The 19,091-nt window shown below is 44.6% G+C and overlaps 1 protein-coding gene across 6 annotated transcripts in view; it reads right to left on the reverse strand.

Annotated features, from left to right (window-relative positions):
* JADE2 (jade family PHD finger 2) overlaps positions 1-19,091 on the reverse strand; it is a 159,850-nt gene that overhangs the window by 116,200 nt on the left and 24,559 nt on the right. For all 6 annotated transcript variants that reach the window (XM_030211683.1, XM_030211684.1, XM_030211681.1 and 3 more), the window contains exon 3: positions 15,639-15,730. In XM_030211683.1, coding sequence (XP_030067543.1) covers positions 15,639-15,730 — 92 coding nt within the window. The remainder of the gene's footprint in view (positions 1-15,638; positions 15,731-19,091) is intronic.

Here is a 19,091-nt window from a genome sequence, read left to right on the forward strand (position 1 = left end):
GGAATATACAGAAAAAATTCAGTTGAATCTCTCCTGACTTACAGTGTATCACCTGCCAGAGCAATCTACTCATGCACCGTAATGCACTCTCTTACTGCTGGGAGTGAATGACAGGGAAAAGTAGTTACATACTTCTTTTACATGACCCTAGTTGGCCACTGTCAAAACTAGGCTACCAAGCAGAAGGGACCTCTCTGGTCTAGCATGGCATTTCTTCAGCAATTTCTTGGAGGAATGTAGCACACATGTGCGATTTTATTAGCACCAGTACATGGGAACAATGCAACTTCCAAAAGCTTGAGACATCGGGCCCATGGTACCCTAATTAAGAAGATAAAATGCATACATTGTTCTCTCTTCAAAAATACAATACGTACAAATTAGCTTTTATGCAAAAGACAACATATTAATTACTAAAAGACAAATATTATGGTCACATACAGGTTAACTTCAAAAACAGCAGGCGAAGAAAAAAAGCCAAAATAAATATGTTACTTTAATAACAAGGGAAAAAGACATCTGGATAAGTTTCTCTTTAATCGATTTAATCCAAATGCTCTCCCCTGATACATATTAAACTAAGTGTGTAAAAAAAAAAACAAGACTATGATAGAAGAGAATTTATCAAGTGATGTCTTCTGTGTACTACATATGAAAAAGACCATTCAAAGAATGCCAAAAGCAGGCTTTTCTGGGGCTTTCACTCAGCTGCTTGGGAGTCTTTGAAAGGAGATGCCTTCTGCTCTCTCCCAAATCAACCAGTTCCCTGATGATACTAGAAACCTGCACTTCAAAGATCCAGACATAAATATTGGTACAAACAAAGCTCAGATGATGTCAGAAGAAGAAAAGAACCTCTGAGGTCTTCAGCTCATCACTGAATTAACCAGATGTCAGTTCAATATCACAAGCTACAATGAATCCACTTTTCTCCAAGACCAAGACAGATGTTAAATCTCTTGAGACGCAAAAGAAATTCCTCGCACATATTTCTGAAGATAAAAGATCCTTGATCATGTACTGCAGACAAAAAAAATGCCAAAAATAGTAAAGGGTCCTTTTACTAAGCCAAGGCAAAAAGCGGCCTGCAGTAGAGTGGGCGCATGTTTTTGGCGTGCGCCAGGCTAGTGTCTGGGAAAAAGGGCTTTTTTTCAATGGGCCGGGAAAAGGGTTTGCGGTAAAATTGAAACCAGCAAGCGCCTATTTACAGCCTCAACACCACCCACTGAAGTAGCAGTAGGGGCTCACATGCTACATGCACGGTGATCAGTTGACGCATGCCAACTGCCGATTAACGCTGGAAATGCCGCATGCGGTAGGAAATAAAAAAACTGATTTGTCCTACGGTATGGGCACATGCCAAATCTGAAATTTGGTTTCAGCTGAAAATGGCAATTAAGCGCTTAATTGCTGTTATAAAATACTAGCATGAGTCTGAAGTTAGGTGTGACCACATGCCAGCTCTATGGCAGACGTAAATGCATGTGACTAAATGTGGCAGTTATGAGGGTAACTGACAGTATTCTAAAAGCTTAGCACGTAAATGCCCCTCTCACAGTTACGCGCTATAGCACTTAGGCATTTAACGTTATAGAATAGTGCGGTTACATGTAGGGCCAATAAGTGGCAATTCGTCTTCTCACCTTTAAAGCCTTGAGAACAGACAACCCACTATATTTACACTCCCTAACTATTCATACACCCCTGCTCATACACTTAAGTTGCTTAATGACCATCATCTGGTAACTCCCTGGACCTAGGTGTATGAGTCTACGAGGTACTCTACATTTCTTCTTACCACCCCCTACCTACGGAATTCCCTGCCACTAACTATTTGTGGTGATCTTTCCCTCAGATGGTTTAAATCTAAACTGAAAATGTAGCTCTTCCAGCAGGCTTACTCTACTTAGCTCCATTATAAAGATCTGGTATGCGACTCACCAGCTTTTTTTTTTGTTTGTTTTTGTAAACTGTCTTCATATGAGAGCCTTTCTTATCTATTATTCAAGTTCTTTTCTTCCTTTCGTGTTTTAGACTGTAAACCACCTAGTCCTGTCGGTCAGATGTGTGCGGTATAGTAAATCACGAACAAATAAATGACATTAACTCCAATAATTGATGGTTATAGGTTGTTACTGTAAATTTGCACCTAATTAGCCAATCAAGTTATATGTTGAATTGGCAATATTCTATGAACAGTGCATAATTTTGCATAATGAGCGTGAAAATGTGTGCACAAAATTATAGAACGAGGGGAGGGGGGAGTGACTACCCAAGATCACAAGGAGCCCCAGTGGCTTCTCCTACTTCTCATCCCACTGCTGTAACCATTGGGTCACTTCTCTGTCAGTAAATCTTTTCAATTACTGATTTTCCCCTTCCTCCAACCGTTATGTGCAGTCATAAGAACCTACCTGTCAGGAAAACAAACAGGGCCCTGCTTTATGAGAAGGATGCATTACAGCAGAACAAAAATGGTTCCCCACCCCCCACGCTTCCCTTGGTTTCTTTTTTCTAATGTCAGAAACAGATGGGACACACATCATAAACACCTGCAGTGTGCTATGCCATTAAAGTTTTTCAGATCTTGCAAACAAAGAGCTGTATGCAGGATCCAATCTAGGGGGGGGGGGGGGGGGGTTATTAATAAGTGTTTCACTGCAGTTCAGCACCATGGCCTGGACAGCTCCTATGACAGACAGAGGCTGAGACACTGGCATCAGAATTACTACCACTTTACAAATGTGAACACCAGCAAAAATCACCTGCAAAAGGTTCATGGTTTAGGCTTGATGGGATCTAATTACGATAAATTAATAGTTTAAAGGCCTTTAGGTCTGCTCATTAAACTTCAGATTTTGTGCCTTTTCAATGCTGCCACTAACCAGACCTAGGTGACGCCTCTGTGATGGGACCAGAGTACTGACAGGCAGATCAAAAGCAAATGCAGACGCTAGAGGCCATTTGCGCCATACTAGCACCTGTGTTTGCTGCTGCCCGATGGTAAGACTCGACCAGCGCATGCAACAACGAGCTTGCCGGCTCTGAACGCAGTGAGCATGCAAATGCATGCTAGACAGGGTATTTACCTATTCCTCTCCAATGTTCAGCGGGCAGTGCACCAAACAAGGGCAATGTTCCTGTGGCAAACCTTAAAGTAGCTGAGAGCTAACGTTAGGGTTTGTCAGAGCATTGGGGAGGAATGGGGAGACCCTATCCAACATGCATTTGCATGCTTACAGTCCCCCACCTCTCCCCGACACAAAGGGACTGGAGATCAGATGGCCCTCCAGACCCCCCAACACAAAGGGGTCAGAGGATCGGTGGACTTCCAGCGCCCCTACTCTCCCAAACACAGAAGCCCCCCCCCAGCTGCATCCACCCTCCTACCCTAGCCTGGTGGTCTAGTGATCCCCAACCCTCCCCCTTATACCTGGAAGCAGGAGGAGGGAGTAAGCACTCCTTCCTCCTGCAAGCGCAGCCTGAAAAAGATGGTGCGATGCACTAGGTGGGGATTCAGTACCATATAAAGGAGAAATTCCCTTATATGGTACTGAAGTCCTTTCCAGTGCATCCCAGGATGCACTGGGAAGGGTGCCACCATTTTGACAAAATGCTTGCAGGAGAGGGAGTGCTTACTCCCTCCTCCTGCTTCCATGTATGAGGGGGGTGGGGGGGGGGCTGGGGGGCACTAGACCACCAGGTTAGGGTGGGAGGGAGGGGGCAGCATTGGGGGAACCTTCTGTGTGTGCGGGGGTAGGGGGGACTGGAGGTCCACCGGATTTCCAGCCTCTTTGTGTCAGGAAATGTTGGGGGGTCTGGAGGTCCACCGGACCTCCAGCCCCATTGTGTCAGGGTTTGACAGGTCCGGGCTTTTTTTTTTTTTACAACTTCTGCAGGAGGATTGTGTACAATCCTCCCTCAGAAGTACCCCGACGATCGAAGCTAACAGCGCGCATACATCTGCATGCTATTAGTTTTGGTCATAGGGACATTATTTCCCCGCACTGTTCCGATGCTAATTTTACAGTGCTGTTCAAAAAAGCAAGGGGAAATTGATCATTATCCCATGAATGAATGACTTTATAATTTGGATACTCAAAACAATGCTTTAAAACAAACCCAGGATTGTAAAACCTCTGCAGTTAAAATAAATTTAACACTATGAAGCTGGCAAGAAAGAAGTTAAACAAGACCTGGGGTTTCTTGTGCATTAAGGGCCTCTCCTGCTCATTTAAATCATTTTGAATATTGGGCCCATTAAGTTTATAAAATTAGCCACATTAGGAGCAAAAGCATCAAAGTCAGGAACATAAATCCTTTGAATAATGGTCCTTAGCCACTGAGGGAGACCCCTTCCAAAGAGGAAGTGGACAGTGCTTTGTAAGATCACTTTGATCCCTTTCATTCTTAGAAATAATTTCTTTGGCTCCTAGAAAACGTTTACTGTATTACCGTCTCTTCCTTAGAGAACCACTGGGGGATGCATCTCACCTGTGCTTGATTCAAAATAAACATCACCAACCTCTGGGAATCTCTAGCTCCTAATTATACTGCCATGAGGGAAAGCAAGAGCCAGATAAAAATTTTTGCGAGGCTTCGGCCACCATCGCTCACATCCCAACCTTGCCATTTGCCCTTCCCTACTGACATTGCTTAATGTACCGAATACATCACCACCATCCCCTCCACACAGGAGACGGCGGTTCTCTGAATGGCCATTTATAGGGGGGGCTCTCCTTTCCATACAGACATGCCTTCTTGTGCTTGTCTAGAACAATCCATCTTCCTCACTGCTGCAATACATCACTAAGAAGTAAGTTTTAATTAGGTACAAGATAACTGTATTCATTTAACGTTATAAGAAAAGCAGTTCAGATTTGCTCTGTTTTATTTTATCGTCTTCTGTGCTGTAATATTTCGGGCCTGAGTTTTCTGTGCTTATGTCTTCGCTTGCAGCTACTGAAGGGGGGGAGGGGGGGGAACTACCCAATGGTTATTCTCCACCCTCCATTCCCATCTAGCTCAGCCAGTATAGAAACAGTTCTCTGGCAGAGAGGCACGGGATAAGGCTCCCTCTAGAACCCAATATGAATATGCTCTTAATCCTGCCAGCAGATGTCACTCTTGAGCGATGGCTAGGACCCCTCCTGTTCTCTTCCAGGAGCTGTGAACACTGCTTCCACAGCATCTCCAGTTCCAGCTGGACTAGGGAGAAAGAGCCGGGACTGGAACTTAAGTTTGGATCTTCTGCAGTGTTGGGTAGGACCACTGATCTCGCCAGTTTTCTCATTTTACCTATCTGATCAGCTTAGCAAAGTGGCAGTTTATTCTGTTACTAAGAGAATACCAACTTCAGTGTTTTTAATCTTCATTAAACGATGTAAAAAGTTACAGAAATTATGTTTTTGATCAATATTATGTATGCAAACTGATACTCCACTTAGAACTGTTGAAAGAGCAGACTATGCTATGCTACGAATGACTTATAGTCCACAATATTTCCATTTGGATTCACTGTGGATTACAATCAAGGAAAAGAAGTTCCCTAGCCAGGTGGAATTACAGGACATAGAAAGCAGAAAAACATAGCAGACAGAAATCAGACCTAAATTAGCTGACAAAAAAAAATGATACCTAAATTAATCAATACCAACAGCAGGGCAAAATTCCCCAGGCCCAGCCTGCAAGAGGGCCTGGCGCCGGGGTCTCTCTCTCTCCTGCTCCTGACAGGCCCCAAGTGATCGGGTCCCAACAGGAGCAGAAAGGTTTGGCGCCGGGCCCCCCCCCTCCAGTGCTGCTGTTCGCTGAGCGGCTGCTTTTCCTCCTCAGGCACATGCTCAGTTTTGAAACCGAGCATGTGCGAAGAAAGAAAAAAGCAGCTGCAGGGGCAGGGCAGGCATGGAGTGAACAGCAGCGCTGGATTCTTCCGCTGGCGGGGCCTCGGGATCCGCACTAGCCAAGGTACCTCAGTTGCGGAAGCAGCGATCCTGGTGGGAGGGGGTGGGAGTGGCGACAATCCAGGGGGGGGCAGCAGCAGCACTGCCCCGGGCCTGGCTTAATCTCTTGGAGGCCCTGACCAATAGCAGAAAGCATAGGAGCTTTCAGAAGTTTCCTAAATATGAGATAAGACAAAGTCGATTTTACAAAATTTGGCAGCACATTCCAAATCTTAGTGGTTAAATATTTGAAAGAGGAATCCAAATATTTTTGTAGCTTAACCCTTCAGCAGCTTGGAAATGACATTGTGAAAGTTTGAGCCAATCGAAAGGACTTGCCAGATCTAGACAATGAATTGTTATTTCAACCGCTTTTTGGCCAGCAAGGGATAGTTGGTGCAGCGGGTTGCGGACCTGGGCAACTGGGTTCGATTCCCACTGCTGCCTGACAGTTGGCAGTGGGTTGAGATCCTGAGGAACCAGGTTCAGTTCCCTTTGCGGCTCCGTGGGACCCTGGGCAAGTCCCTTAGCCCTCCACTGCCCCAGGTACAATATATAACTTAGAATGTGAGCCCATAAGGACAGTGCAAAGTACCTGTAATAGAAACTGTAAACCACGTGGAGGGCATAATTGAAAGGGACGCCCAAGTTTTGCTGAGAATGTCCTTGCAAAACGTCCCAGTGGAGAGGCGGGGAAACCCGTATTATCAAAGCAAGATGGACATCCATCTTTCGTTTCGATAATACGGTCGGGGACATCCAAATCTTGACATTTAGGTCGTCCTTAGAGATGGTCGTCCCTAGACTTGGTCATTTCTGATTTTTAGCAAAAATGGAAACCAAGGGCGCCCATCTCAGAAATGACCAAATGCAAACCCTTTGGTCGTGGGAGGAGCCAGCATTCATAGCGCACTGGTCCCCCTGACATGCCAGGACACCAACCGGGCACCCTAGGGGGCACTGCAGTGGACTTCAGAAACTGCTCCCAGGAACATAGCTCCCTTACCTTGTGTGCTGAGCCCCCAAAACCCACTACCATAGCCCTTAAGGATGAAGGGGGGGCACCTACATGTGGGTACAGTGGGTTTTTTCTGGTGGGTATTGGAGGGCTCACATTTACCACCACAAGTGTAACAGGGGGGGGGGGGGGGGGGGATGGGCCCGGGTCCGCCTGCCTGAAGTGCACTGCACCCACTAAGGCTGCTCCAGAGACCTGCATACTGCTGTGATGGACCGGAGTATGACATTTGAGGCTGGCATAGAGGCTGGCACAAAAGATTTTTAAAGATGTTTTTTTGAGGGTGGGAGGGGGTTAGTGACCACTGGGGGAGTAAGGGGAGGTGATCCACGATTCTCTCCGGTGGTCATCTGGTCAGTTCGGGCACCTTTTTGTGGCTTGGTTGTAAGAAAAACAGGACCAGGTAAAGCCGTCCAAGTGCTCGTCAGGGACGCCCTTTTTTCCCCATTATGGGTCAAGGACGCCCATGTGTTAGGCATACCCAAGTCCCGCCATCGCTACGCCTCCGACACGCCCCGTGAACTTTGGTCGTCCCCGTGACGGAAAGCAGTTGGGGACGCCCAAAATCGGCTTTCAACTATGCCGATTTGGGCAACCCTGTGAGAAGGACGCCCATCTTCCGATTTGTGTCGAAAGATGGGTGTCCTTCTCTTTCGAAAATAAGGCCGATAGTCACCTCAGGGATCACTTACAGTATATCAAGTGCTGAAAATAAAATTAAAAATACGAGAGGAAATTGGAAGCCAATACAGCTCTATAAGCATAGTTGCTCTTTCTAAAAATTAACCTTGCGGCTGTGATTTGGAGCAGCTGCCATCACTTCAACAGCTTTCCAGCAATACTTCTGTGTAAAGAATTCCAATATTTCAGGTATAACAACAAAACTGATTGGGCAATGCTGCTAAAGCTTTGAATACTGAGAATAGAACAATTAGCTCGAAGCTGTTGAAGCTGAAAATTAAACTTTTTAACAAGGGAATTGACCTGATCTTCCAAAGCAAGTTTAGAATCTAATATTGGAAACCTTTGATAAAAAAAAGTAAGACATCAGTTTATTTTCTACAAGAAAGTCAGATTCACTTTCCAGTTTAGTCACCTTAAAGGCTTAATTACTCCAGGGCGCAATATGGTATTGCACCGCCCTCTTGAGGGTTGATATTCAAAGAGGGGCATAATTGAAAGGGGCGCCCAAGTTTTCCTGAGGACGTCCTCGCAGGACATCCCGGCAAAGGGGCGGGGAAACCGTATTATCGAAACAAGATGGGCGTCCATCTTTCGTTTTGATAATACGGTCAGGGACGCCCAAAACGCAAAATTTAGGTCGACCTTAGAGATGGTCATCCCCAATTTTCGGCGATAATGGAAACCAAGGACGCCCATCTCAGAAACGACCAGATCCAAGCCCTTTAGTCGTGGGAGGAGCCAGCATTCGTAGTGCACTGGTCCCCCTGACATGCCAGGAAATCAACCGGGTTCCCTAGGGGGCACTGTAGTAGACTTCACAAATTGCTCCCAGGTGCATAGCTCCCTTACCTTGTGTGCTGAGCCCCCCAAAACCCACTCCCCACAACTGTACACCACTACCATAGCCCTTATGGGAAGGGGGACACCTACATATGGGTACAGTGGGTTTGTGGTGGGTTTTGAAGGGCTCACATTTACCACCACAAGTGTAACAGGGGGGGGGGGGGAGGGGAAGGGCCTGGGTCCGCCTGCCTGAAGTGCACTGCACCCACTAAAACTGCACCAGGGACCTGCATACTGCTCTCATGGAGCTGGGTATGATATTTGAGGCTGGCATAGAGGCTGGAAAAAATATTTAAAAATTTTGTTTTGACGGTGGGAGGGGGTTAGTGACCACTGGGGGAGTACGGGGAGGTCATCCCTGATTCCCTCCGGTGGTCATCTGGTCATTTAGGGCACATTTTTGTGGATGGTCGTAAGAAAAAAAAGGACCACGTAAAGTCGTCCAAGTGTTCATCAGAGACGCCCTTCTTTTTTCCATTATCGGTCGAGGACGCCCATGTGTTAGGCACACCCCAGTCCCGCCTTTGCTATGTCTCCGACATGCCCCCGTGAATTTTGGTCGTCCCCAAAATCGGCTTTGTGTCGAAAGATGGGCGCCCTTCTCTTTTGAAAATAAGCCTGAAAGCGATTTAATTGGCCAGAAATGGATCTAGCAGGTTAAATCACTTGTATAAGGTTATCTGCCGATTTAAGTGGCACTTAGTTGGTTAATGCTGCTAAATATCACCTCAAACCAGTAAAGTGAATGCCGGCTATTTTGGGGGCACTCTGGGGGCGGAGTCGGCACTTATTTGTTTCCTAATATTTGAAATACTGCTAAAAAGTCCTAAGCACAGGGAACTAAGCGGTTTACAATAAAATTATAATAAAAGAACAAATCAGGATATGAGGACAAACATAAAAAGAACTGTAGATATAAAAACGAGTGAGCTAAAATCGAGAGACTTAAAAAAAAAACCCCAAAACTAGCTGGAGTCGGAAAAACACAGAGAAAAGATGAGCCTTCAGCAGTTTCTTAAATCCTGACAGAGCGGGCTGATTCCTGATGTGTAATGACAAATCACTCCAAAGCTTGGGAACAAAACACAGAGGAAGGCAGAGTGAAGGGAGGTGGTGAGACCAAGTCGAGAGGAAGTGGGTAACGCCAAAAGATCACGGTAAGCAGAGCAAGATCACGGTGAACAGAGTGGAGAAACCGAGGCGGTGCATGGGACCAGGTGGGTGCTGAGATACACGGGGCGGACAGGAGCCAGGGTTTATATATCAGAAGAAGAATCTTGAATGTGATGTGTGCAGAAACTGGCAGCCATTGTTCAGAACGGAGGAGAGGCGTGACGTGATCGAAGCAATGTGCATTATGGAGTAACTTTACTGCTGTGGACTGTATCAACTGGAAACGTTTTAAGTGAGGAAACAGGAAGACCAGAATACAGAGATTAAGTGCCGATAGTCAGCACTTAACCGCCTAAGAGGGTCTTTTACTAAGCTGGGGTAGTGTTTTTAACGCACACTAATGATTAGAAGGCACTAAACGTTAGAGACGCCTGTAGGAATATATGGGCATAGCTAGTGTTTTAGCGCATGCCAAAAATGCTACTGTGGCTTAGTAAAAGGCCCTATTGGACTGCATAAATATAAACTTATTTTTATGCGGTGTTACTTAGGCGGTTAAATGCTGAGAATTAACATTCACAAAGGAAGTCATCACTTCGAGCTGGTCAGTTTCGCCACTGTCGCCTTCCTGTGCTCTTGATAACGTCTTTCTGCCTCTTCCGACATTTTATTCTCCTCTTCTTCCTCCTCCTTCTTCATTCTGTAATACTAATCAATGGCATACTGGTACTTGGGGGTACTTATACCCAGAAAAGAGGCAATCCTTTCATCAAGGAAATAACACACTGAAAGAGTAGATGTAGCTGCTCTCAGCATGTAAAACCACACATATGGGCCCCAGGTTAGTTTTGTCGAGTCAACAGAAGGCAAGATATCTCGCTTCTCCTGTTCCTCCTCTTCATCTGTGTTGTATTCCTCCATGGTTTCCCCACTTGCAAAATGAATGATCCTCCTGGGAACTTTCTTCATCTTTCCTACAATCTTCAGTTTCATATTCTCAAATTCTTTGGCATCATCTGACTGCAACTTCCAGCAGGGCTGCGGAGTCGGAATCATGGAGTTGGAGTTAGAAGCAATTTTGGATGGAGTCGGTATAATATGGACTGACTCCAGCTCATAGTCTTGAAAGTCTGGTTGTTCAGCATCAGTAATTAAACTAAATAAGGCTAGAACGAAAGCACACTTTAGTACCGAAAGAGACTACAAGAAACATGGACTGATATTTTTATTAATAATTGAGTATTCAATATTATAGGGTGATAGTGGTGGAGTGAATATGGATATGTTTAATTAATTTTAACAGATACGAATAGTACTGAGTGGAAATGGTTTCAATAGTACAATGGTAAAAAATAATAAAGCTTCTGAGGATCCACAACAAAAAATATAAAAATGTGAAAAAAAGCGTGTTAAAAATCTCCCTAAGTTTTTGGGCATTGGTGACAATTGTTGAGTAGCATGTAGATGCTGGGATCGTGTTTCTATGGTTTATGTTTCCCAGCACATTCAGTTGGTCCGTTGATAGAACAGCGCCTGGCACTTATGCGTATAAGTAACAATATGTGGTGCCAATGACATGTGTAAGTGTTATTATTCTAGAACGTATGTGCACCTTTCTTTTGTGCAAATGCAAAGGGCACATTATTGTGGGCGTGTCTGGCGCATTCTGACTATTCTCATGTGTACTTTATAGATTATTTATTTATTTAGATTTTGCTCACACCTTTTTCAGCAGTAGCTCAAGGTGAGTTACTTTCAGGTACACTGGATATTTCTCTGTCCCAGGAGGGCTCATAATCTAAGTTTGTACCTGAGGCAATGGAGGGTTAAGTGATTTGCCCAAGATCGCAAGGAACAGCAGTGGGATTTGAACTAGCCACCTCTGGATTGCAAGAACGGTGCTCTAACCACTAGGCCACTCCTCCACTAGCAACATTTCATGTAGAAGCCTACCCTTGCAGATCAGCAATGCGGCCGTGCAGGCTTCTGTTTCTGTGAGTCTGACATCCTGCACGTACGTGCAGGACGTCAGACTCACAGAAACAGAAGCCTGCGCGGCCACGTTGCTGATCTGTAAGGGCAGGCTTCTACATGGAATGTTGCTAGTGGAATAGCAACATTAACATTCCATGTAGAATCTCAAATAGTAGCAACAGAATCTCAAATAGTACCAACATCCATTTATTTTATTTATTTAGATTTCGCTCACACCTTTTTCAGCAGTAGCTCAAGGTGAATTACTTTCAGGTACACTGGATATTTCTCTGTCCCAGGAGGGCTCATAATCTAAGTTTGTACCTGAGGCAATGGAGGGTTAAGTGATTTGCCCAAGATCGCAAGGAACAGCAGTGGGATTTGAACTAGCCACCTCTGGATTGCAAGAACGGTGCTCTAACCACTAGGCCACTCCTCCACTAGCAACATTTCATGTAGAAGCCTACCCTTGCAGATCAGCAATGCGGCCGTGCAGGCTTCTGTTTCTGTGAGTCTGACATCCTGCACGTACGTGCAGGACGTCAGACTCACAGAAACACAAGCCTGCGCGGCCACGTTGCTGATCTGTAAGGGCAGGCTTCTATATGGAATGTTGCTAGTGGAATAGCAACATTAACATTCCATGTAGAATCTCAAATAGTAGCAACAGAATCTCAAATAGTACCAACATTCCATTTATTTTATTTATTTAGATTTCGCTCACACCTTTTTCAGCAGTAGCTCAAGGTGAATTACTTTCAGGTACACTGGATATTTCTCTGTCCCAGGAGGGCTCATAATCTAAGTTTGTACCTGAGGCAATGGAGGGTTAAGTGATTTGCCCAAGATCGCAAGGAACAGCAGTGGGATTTGAACTAGCCACCTCTGGATTGCAAGAACGGTGCTCTAACCACTAGGCCACTCCTCCACTAGCAACATTTCATGTAGAAGCCTACCCTTGCAGATCAGCAATGCGGCCGTGCAGGCTTCTGTTTCTGTGAGTCTGACATCCTGCACGTACGTGCAGGACGTCAGACTCACAGAAACAGAAGCCTGCGCGGCCACGTTGCTGATCTGTAAGGGCAGGCTTCTACATGGAATGTTGCTAGTGGAATAGCAACATTAACATTCCATGTAGAATCTCAAATAGTAGCAACAGAATCTCAGATAGTACCAACATTCCATTTATTTTATTTATTTAGATTTTGCTCACACCTTTTTCAGTAGTAGCTCAAGGTGAGTTACAGTCAGGTAGACTGGATATTTCTCTGTCCCAGGAGGGCTGCCAATCTAAGTTTGTACCTGAAGCAATGGAGGGTTAAGTGACTTGCCAAAGATCAATAACAGTTGTTTGATAAAGTACAACTAATTATTGAATTGTGTACCCGTAATAGAATAGTACTTAAGCGCAGAAGAGATAGCTGGCCACATATTCAATGCCGGTGCCAGGCATGGCCAGCACTGAATGTCCGGGTATAACACCACCACCGGCTAAAAAATTTCTCACTATCACCAGCTATCTGCCCTTTTATTTTCTGCATATCACACGACACCCATCCAGAATTTGCCTTCAATAATCGTGCGAGCTAATCATCCAAGGCCTTCAGCAGGTCAGTTTTCCCATCAAGTCTTTTAACCAGGCATTTGAGATCGCATTAATTCAGGTCTCCTCTGCATTTGGTATGAATTATATTCTTTCCACTGAATTACCATGCGTTTCCAACACAGCAGAGCCAGCAAATGATGCATAAATAAATAAATAGACGGATCCGACAATAACAGTGTCCTTTTCACAATCTCCTTTCAAAGCCTCTTCTGGCACGAACTGTGTTAATCTGAGCAGTGAAGAACGGCACTTGTGCCATCTGAAAACGAAACGCACAGCTCCGTAACCTTGAGCTGTCATTCAAAACCGCCAGGCTGCAAGCTTTCTTTTTACAGTGCAATAATTCACGTTACCACTTAAGTGCCCCAGGGCCTGATTTACGAAGGGTTTTTTTTTCTGCTTTCTGTGGCTCTGTGTGAAAAAGCTTAATATATCAGGGCCCTCTGTTGCTACTGGTCAGATCACTTAAGATCGTTACAGGTGACAGCTCCGTGTCACTTTTCAGGCTGAATTTCCCAATACAGGGCTGGAACTTTTTATGCTCAGTCAAAAAATACCTCCTCCTCTACTGGGCCAAAGATGCCTCCCCCAATCAAGTGTTTTAATGCTAATTGCCTGTAAGGGATTTATATGGGCTAGGTCACAACTAAGTCATCTCGAACTACTACTGAAAAGGCATGAGTTAAATCCAAATCTAATCCATTCCAAAGCTAAAGCAGAAATGTCAGATGTAAAGCATATGGTTGGAAATAGCCCAGCAAGCATCTTCATCCTGCCCACTGAACCTCATGCCTCTACTGCCATTTCTCAACCTCCAAACAGCAGAAGACGGTGAAACCTGCCAGAACTACTCCCTCCCCTGCCCACTCCTGAGTACTGATCATCGCAAGGACAGAAGCTGTTCTATGGTTTCCCCTCCTCCGCCCTGATACAGCACATCACTTCTGCATTCACTTCAGGACAGCTGAATGCCTCTCTGACCCCCTCCTCTCTGCCACCCATCAAAGCAGGCGCTTTTTAACTCCACTCCTGGAGCCTCTTCTCAAGCACCACAGCCTGTTTAACTGCTGATAGGGTCAGTGGTGACACAATATTTAGAGTCCAACAGCTCCTATAGGACCCAGCTACAAAAATGATGGGCTGCTGTAAACCCCTCTGCTCCCCACTGCAAGCACTGACCATTCAAATGAGTACAAACAGATTTAATTTTTCTGGAACAGATACAGTTGGAGGGGGCCACCTTCCTTCCACCTGCTCAATTTGAAGGGGGCAGCCCCTCCCCCCCATCAACCTGACCCTGTAATTGGCTTAGAGCAGGGGGGTTCTCAACCCAGTCCACCCAGTCGGTCAGATTTTCAGGGATATCCACAATGAATATGCATGAGAGAGATCTGAATACAATGGAATAGTGCTTAGGCCTCCTGTTGGCATATACCCAGATCTACATCGAGAGGGAAGATGCTGGACCCCACTGGAAAAGAGGGAAGGGAGATGCTGGACACGGGGAAGGAACAGTGAAGAGAGATGCTCAGTGTGCAGCGGCGGCTAAGAAAGCAAATTGAATGTTAAGAATTATTAGGAAAGGAATGGAAAACAAAAATGAGAATGTTATAACACCTTTGTATTGCTCCATGGTACGACTGCACCTCTATTACTGTGTGCAATTCTGATCACTTCATCTCAAAAAAGATATAGCAGAATTAGAAAATGTACAGAGAAGGGCGAGAAAAATGTTAAAGGGGATGGAACAACTTCCCTATGAGGAAAGGCAAAAGCAACTAGGGCTTTTCAGTTTGGAGAAGAATGGCTGAGGGGAGATATGATAGAGGTCTATAAAATACTGAGTGGAGTGGGACGGGTAGACATGAATCATTTGTTTACTCTTTCCAAAAATACTAGGACTAGGGGGCATGCAACAAAGCTACTAAGTAGTAAACTGAAAACAAACTGGAGAAATATTTCTTCATTCAACATGTAATTAAACTCTGAAATTTGTTGCCAGAAATATGGTAAAAGCAGTTAGCTCAGCAGGGTTTAAAATAGGTTTGGGTAATTTCCTAATAGAAAAGTCCATAATCCATTATTAAGATGGATGGACTTGGGAAAATCCACTGTTTATTTCTAGGATAAGCAGCATAAAATCCAATTTACTGTTTTGGGATCTTGCCAGGTACTTGTGTCCTGGATTAGCCAGTGTTGGAAACAGGATACTGGGTTTAATGGACCTTCGGTCTGTCCCAGTATGGCAATACTTATGTTCTTATGTAAGCCAGATCTCGTAATGTGGTGTAAGTACATTACTCATTTCAACATAGGAGAAAGCTGCTAAACTCATCAAAACAGCACAGCCTGTATTCATCTGTCCTTTGCAGACCAATTCTTTAGTTGTCCAGGTTACATAACAGACAGAGAGAGCTGAAGATGCCCCACTGAGCTTAGGAAACAGAAATCTCCTACCAACCTCTGACGGCTTTTTCTCTTTCTCCCGTCTCCAGTTGGTTTTGGTACATGTTGTTGGCATCTTGGAACATCTCGACCAGGAGGTGGTTTGACCTTAAACAAGGAGAAAAAGAAGGCGTATAAGAACCTTTCTTTGTGCTGAGTGAAAATTTTGTTCAGTTTGACTATGTTAACTCTTTGGTGCTTGAAGTGGAAACTCTTTGATGGGACAATTGCATTGGAACCTGTGAGAGAAGACTGATGCCCAAAGGGCCAATGTATCGACTCAAAAAAGTTAACTTTATTTCTTCTATTTAGAAAGCAACTAAAAGCGTATTTGTTGCAGCAAACATCTGCCCCAAATTAATTGGTCTTAAGCTATAATCTTATTTTATTTGTTCATTAAAAAAATTATTTTATGGTTGTTATCTGTTTTAAATTTTTGTTGTAACCTGCTTAGATTATACAGATAATGCAGGATAGAAATTTGTTACTTAAATAAATAAGATAGCATCTATACAGCACACTGGGCAAAAACAGATTTTCTCTGCTGTAAAACTGAACAACAGAATGCGTTTTTCACTTGTAGACTGAAAAACTGTAGTTCCAGTCTGGGGGAATATTTGGTTCTTTTGCAGTGTTTGCCTATGTTACTTTCCTTCCTAACCCTACAGTATCTTGATCATGAGGGCAGGATTGTAGACATTTAAAACACACACACTGCTTACAGAATACCATCTTGAGATCCTGCTGAGTGGGATAATCGCAACCCTGCCTACTGAGCTCAAAGCAGAGTAAGTCAACTGAATTGTTAGGCACTGGATCACACATTCCTCTGTCACATCTGAAAGGACTGTACATTGAAGCTCAACAAACTCCTGTCACTCACACACAAGCACAATGGGGTTCCCCTCTACCAAAATCTACAATGGCAGCTTTTATTCCACAGCACATTAATATGCAGGAGGCACATGCCGACTTGCACAAGTTTTTTGAAAATTACCAGGCCACCTCGCCATCTCTTCCTAACGAAGCTATGTGATTGCATGAAATGATCTGTACCTCAAACAGAGCAAACACAGAAAATGAGGGCCCTGTGGTAAGGTTTGGGAGGGAAACCTCAGGACATATTTACTGGGGGAACTGCATGGAACCCAGTTCTGTCACCTCTTTTCAGACTCCAGAGCAGCAGGGGGTTGTTCCTTCTGCTCCAGCCCCTCCCTTCAAGGCAGCTTGCAAGGAAGAGCAGGGGAGGGGCTGAGCCTGGAGCAAAGAACAGTCACTCTGCTCCCCCTCTTCTCCTGTTGCTCCTGCCCCTGGCCCATTCACCCCTCCATCAGCTCCGCACTTTCTCTTTCTTTTTCTCTACAAATTGAGCCCTGGAAGCATATCTGGGGTTTTCTTTGCTCCAGCAAGGAGTGAGAGAAAAAGGCGGAAGGGTAAACAAATGTTAAGAGACAAAAGGAAGCAAATAATAAACTGAGCCATCTCATTAAATAAGAACTGGAGCAGGTGGAAATGGATTGCTGAATTTTGGAAGGTCCAACTCACCAGCGGAAGCCAACCCTGCCCGGTCACGGTTGCATTTTCCTGAAGAATGCAGTTCTTCTGTCTGGGTGTCTGGGTGACCTCAGGATCAGCACCACAATATATTTCAGTAAATTAACTAAACTTGTGGAAACTGGGTGCAGTGAAAGGACCCCATAAATGTCTGATTACTGTTCATATCTCTGGTGATGCTAGCGACCCCCTATCCTATAACACTCACCCTACGGCTGGCACACAATTCTTTAAAAATGGAATCAAATGACGAAAGGGCAGCGGATGCATTTGAAGAAGTTACATGCATTCAGCTGGCCAAGCTTCTGGAAAAAAAAAAGCATGTTAATCTCCCTAAGTTTTTGGGCATTGGTGACAATTGTCGAGTAGCATGTAGATGCTGGGATCGTGTTTCTATGGTTTATGTTTCCCAGCACATTCAGTTGGTCCTTTGATAGAACAGCGCCTGGCACTTACACGTATAAATAACAATATGTGGAGCCAATGACATGTGTAAGTGTTATTATTCTAGAACGTATGTGTACTTTTCTTGTGTGAAAATGCAAAGGGCGCATTATTGTGGGCGTGTCTGGAGCATTCTGACTATTCTCATGTGTACTTTATAGAATATTTATTTATTTAGATTTTGCTCACACCTTTTTCAGTAGTAGCTCAAGGTGAGTTGCATTCAGGTACACTGGATATTTCTCTGTCCCAGGAGGGCTCACAATCTAAGCTTGTACCTGAGGCAATGGAGGGTTAAGTGACTTGCCCAAGATCACAAGGAGCAGCAGTGGGATTTGAACAGGCCACCTCTGGATTGCAAGACCGGTGCTCTAACCACTAAGCCACTCCTCCACTTGCATTTTCACAGCCAATTAGGCGCCACTATATATGCCAGCCATAGACATGGCACAAGTGGTCGCACGTAAAGCTTGGCGCATAAATATGGACTTATGCTAGTATTCTAGAACAGATTTGACGCTCACCTCTGCTGTTAGAATACTAGCTTAGTGTCCAGTTTTTGGCACTTAACTTTTAGTGACTTATATTGAATTTACCACATTACGAACACACTTCTTACAAAAGTAAGTCACAAACATGACTTGCGGTTATTTAAATTGTAATAAATCCTTATCAATAAATCCTCCTTTAGCTAAACCCAGACCAGTGAACTTTGATAACAGTGCATGCTTCCTTTTTCTCCTAGCAAAGCTATGGAAAAGGTCCCTTACCCTTAACTGCTCTGTTTCCTACTTTCTCCTGTCTTATCTAGATTGTAAGCTCTTTGAGCAGGGACTGTCTTTTTGTGTATGGTGTACAGCACTGCGTATGCCTTGTAGCGCCATAGAAATGATAAGTAGTAGTAGTAGAACGTTATATACAGCTACACTGCCGGAGAGGTATTTACCAGCTGTCTGATATCTGCTGCCACACAAATATTAAAGTCCATCAGAGACAAGGGCTCCGTTGTTACATGCAATCAGTGAATTATCCTAACCTGAAAAAGAATGTGGACTAGGGCAGTTGTTCCCAAACCTGGTCCTGGAGCCATCCCAGCCAGTCAGGTTTTCAGGATATTCACAATGAATATTCATGAGAGAGATTTGCATTCAGTGGAGGTAGTGTATGCAAATAAAGTTCATGCATATTCATAGTGGATATCCTGAAAACCTGACTGGCAAAGGGTACTCCAGGACTGGACTTGGGAAACAGTGGACTAGGGAAGCAGTTCCCAAACATGGTCCTGGAGGCACCCCAGGCAGCCAGGCTTTCAGGATATCCACAGTGAATATTCAAGAGAGAGATTTGCATGCAGTGGAGGCAGTGTATGCAAATAAAGCTCATGCATATTCATAGTGGAAATCCTGAAAACATGACTGGCAAAGGTTAGTCCAGGACCAGAGTGGACTAGGGCACTGGTTCCCAATCCTGG

This window comes from Microcaecilia unicolor, chromosome 8 (genome assembly GCF_901765095.1).
Source record: "Microcaecilia unicolor chromosome 8, aMicUni1.1, whole genome shotgun sequence".
Taxonomy (NCBI): domain Eukaryota; kingdom Metazoa; phylum Chordata; class Amphibia; order Gymnophiona; family Siphonopidae; genus Microcaecilia; species Microcaecilia unicolor.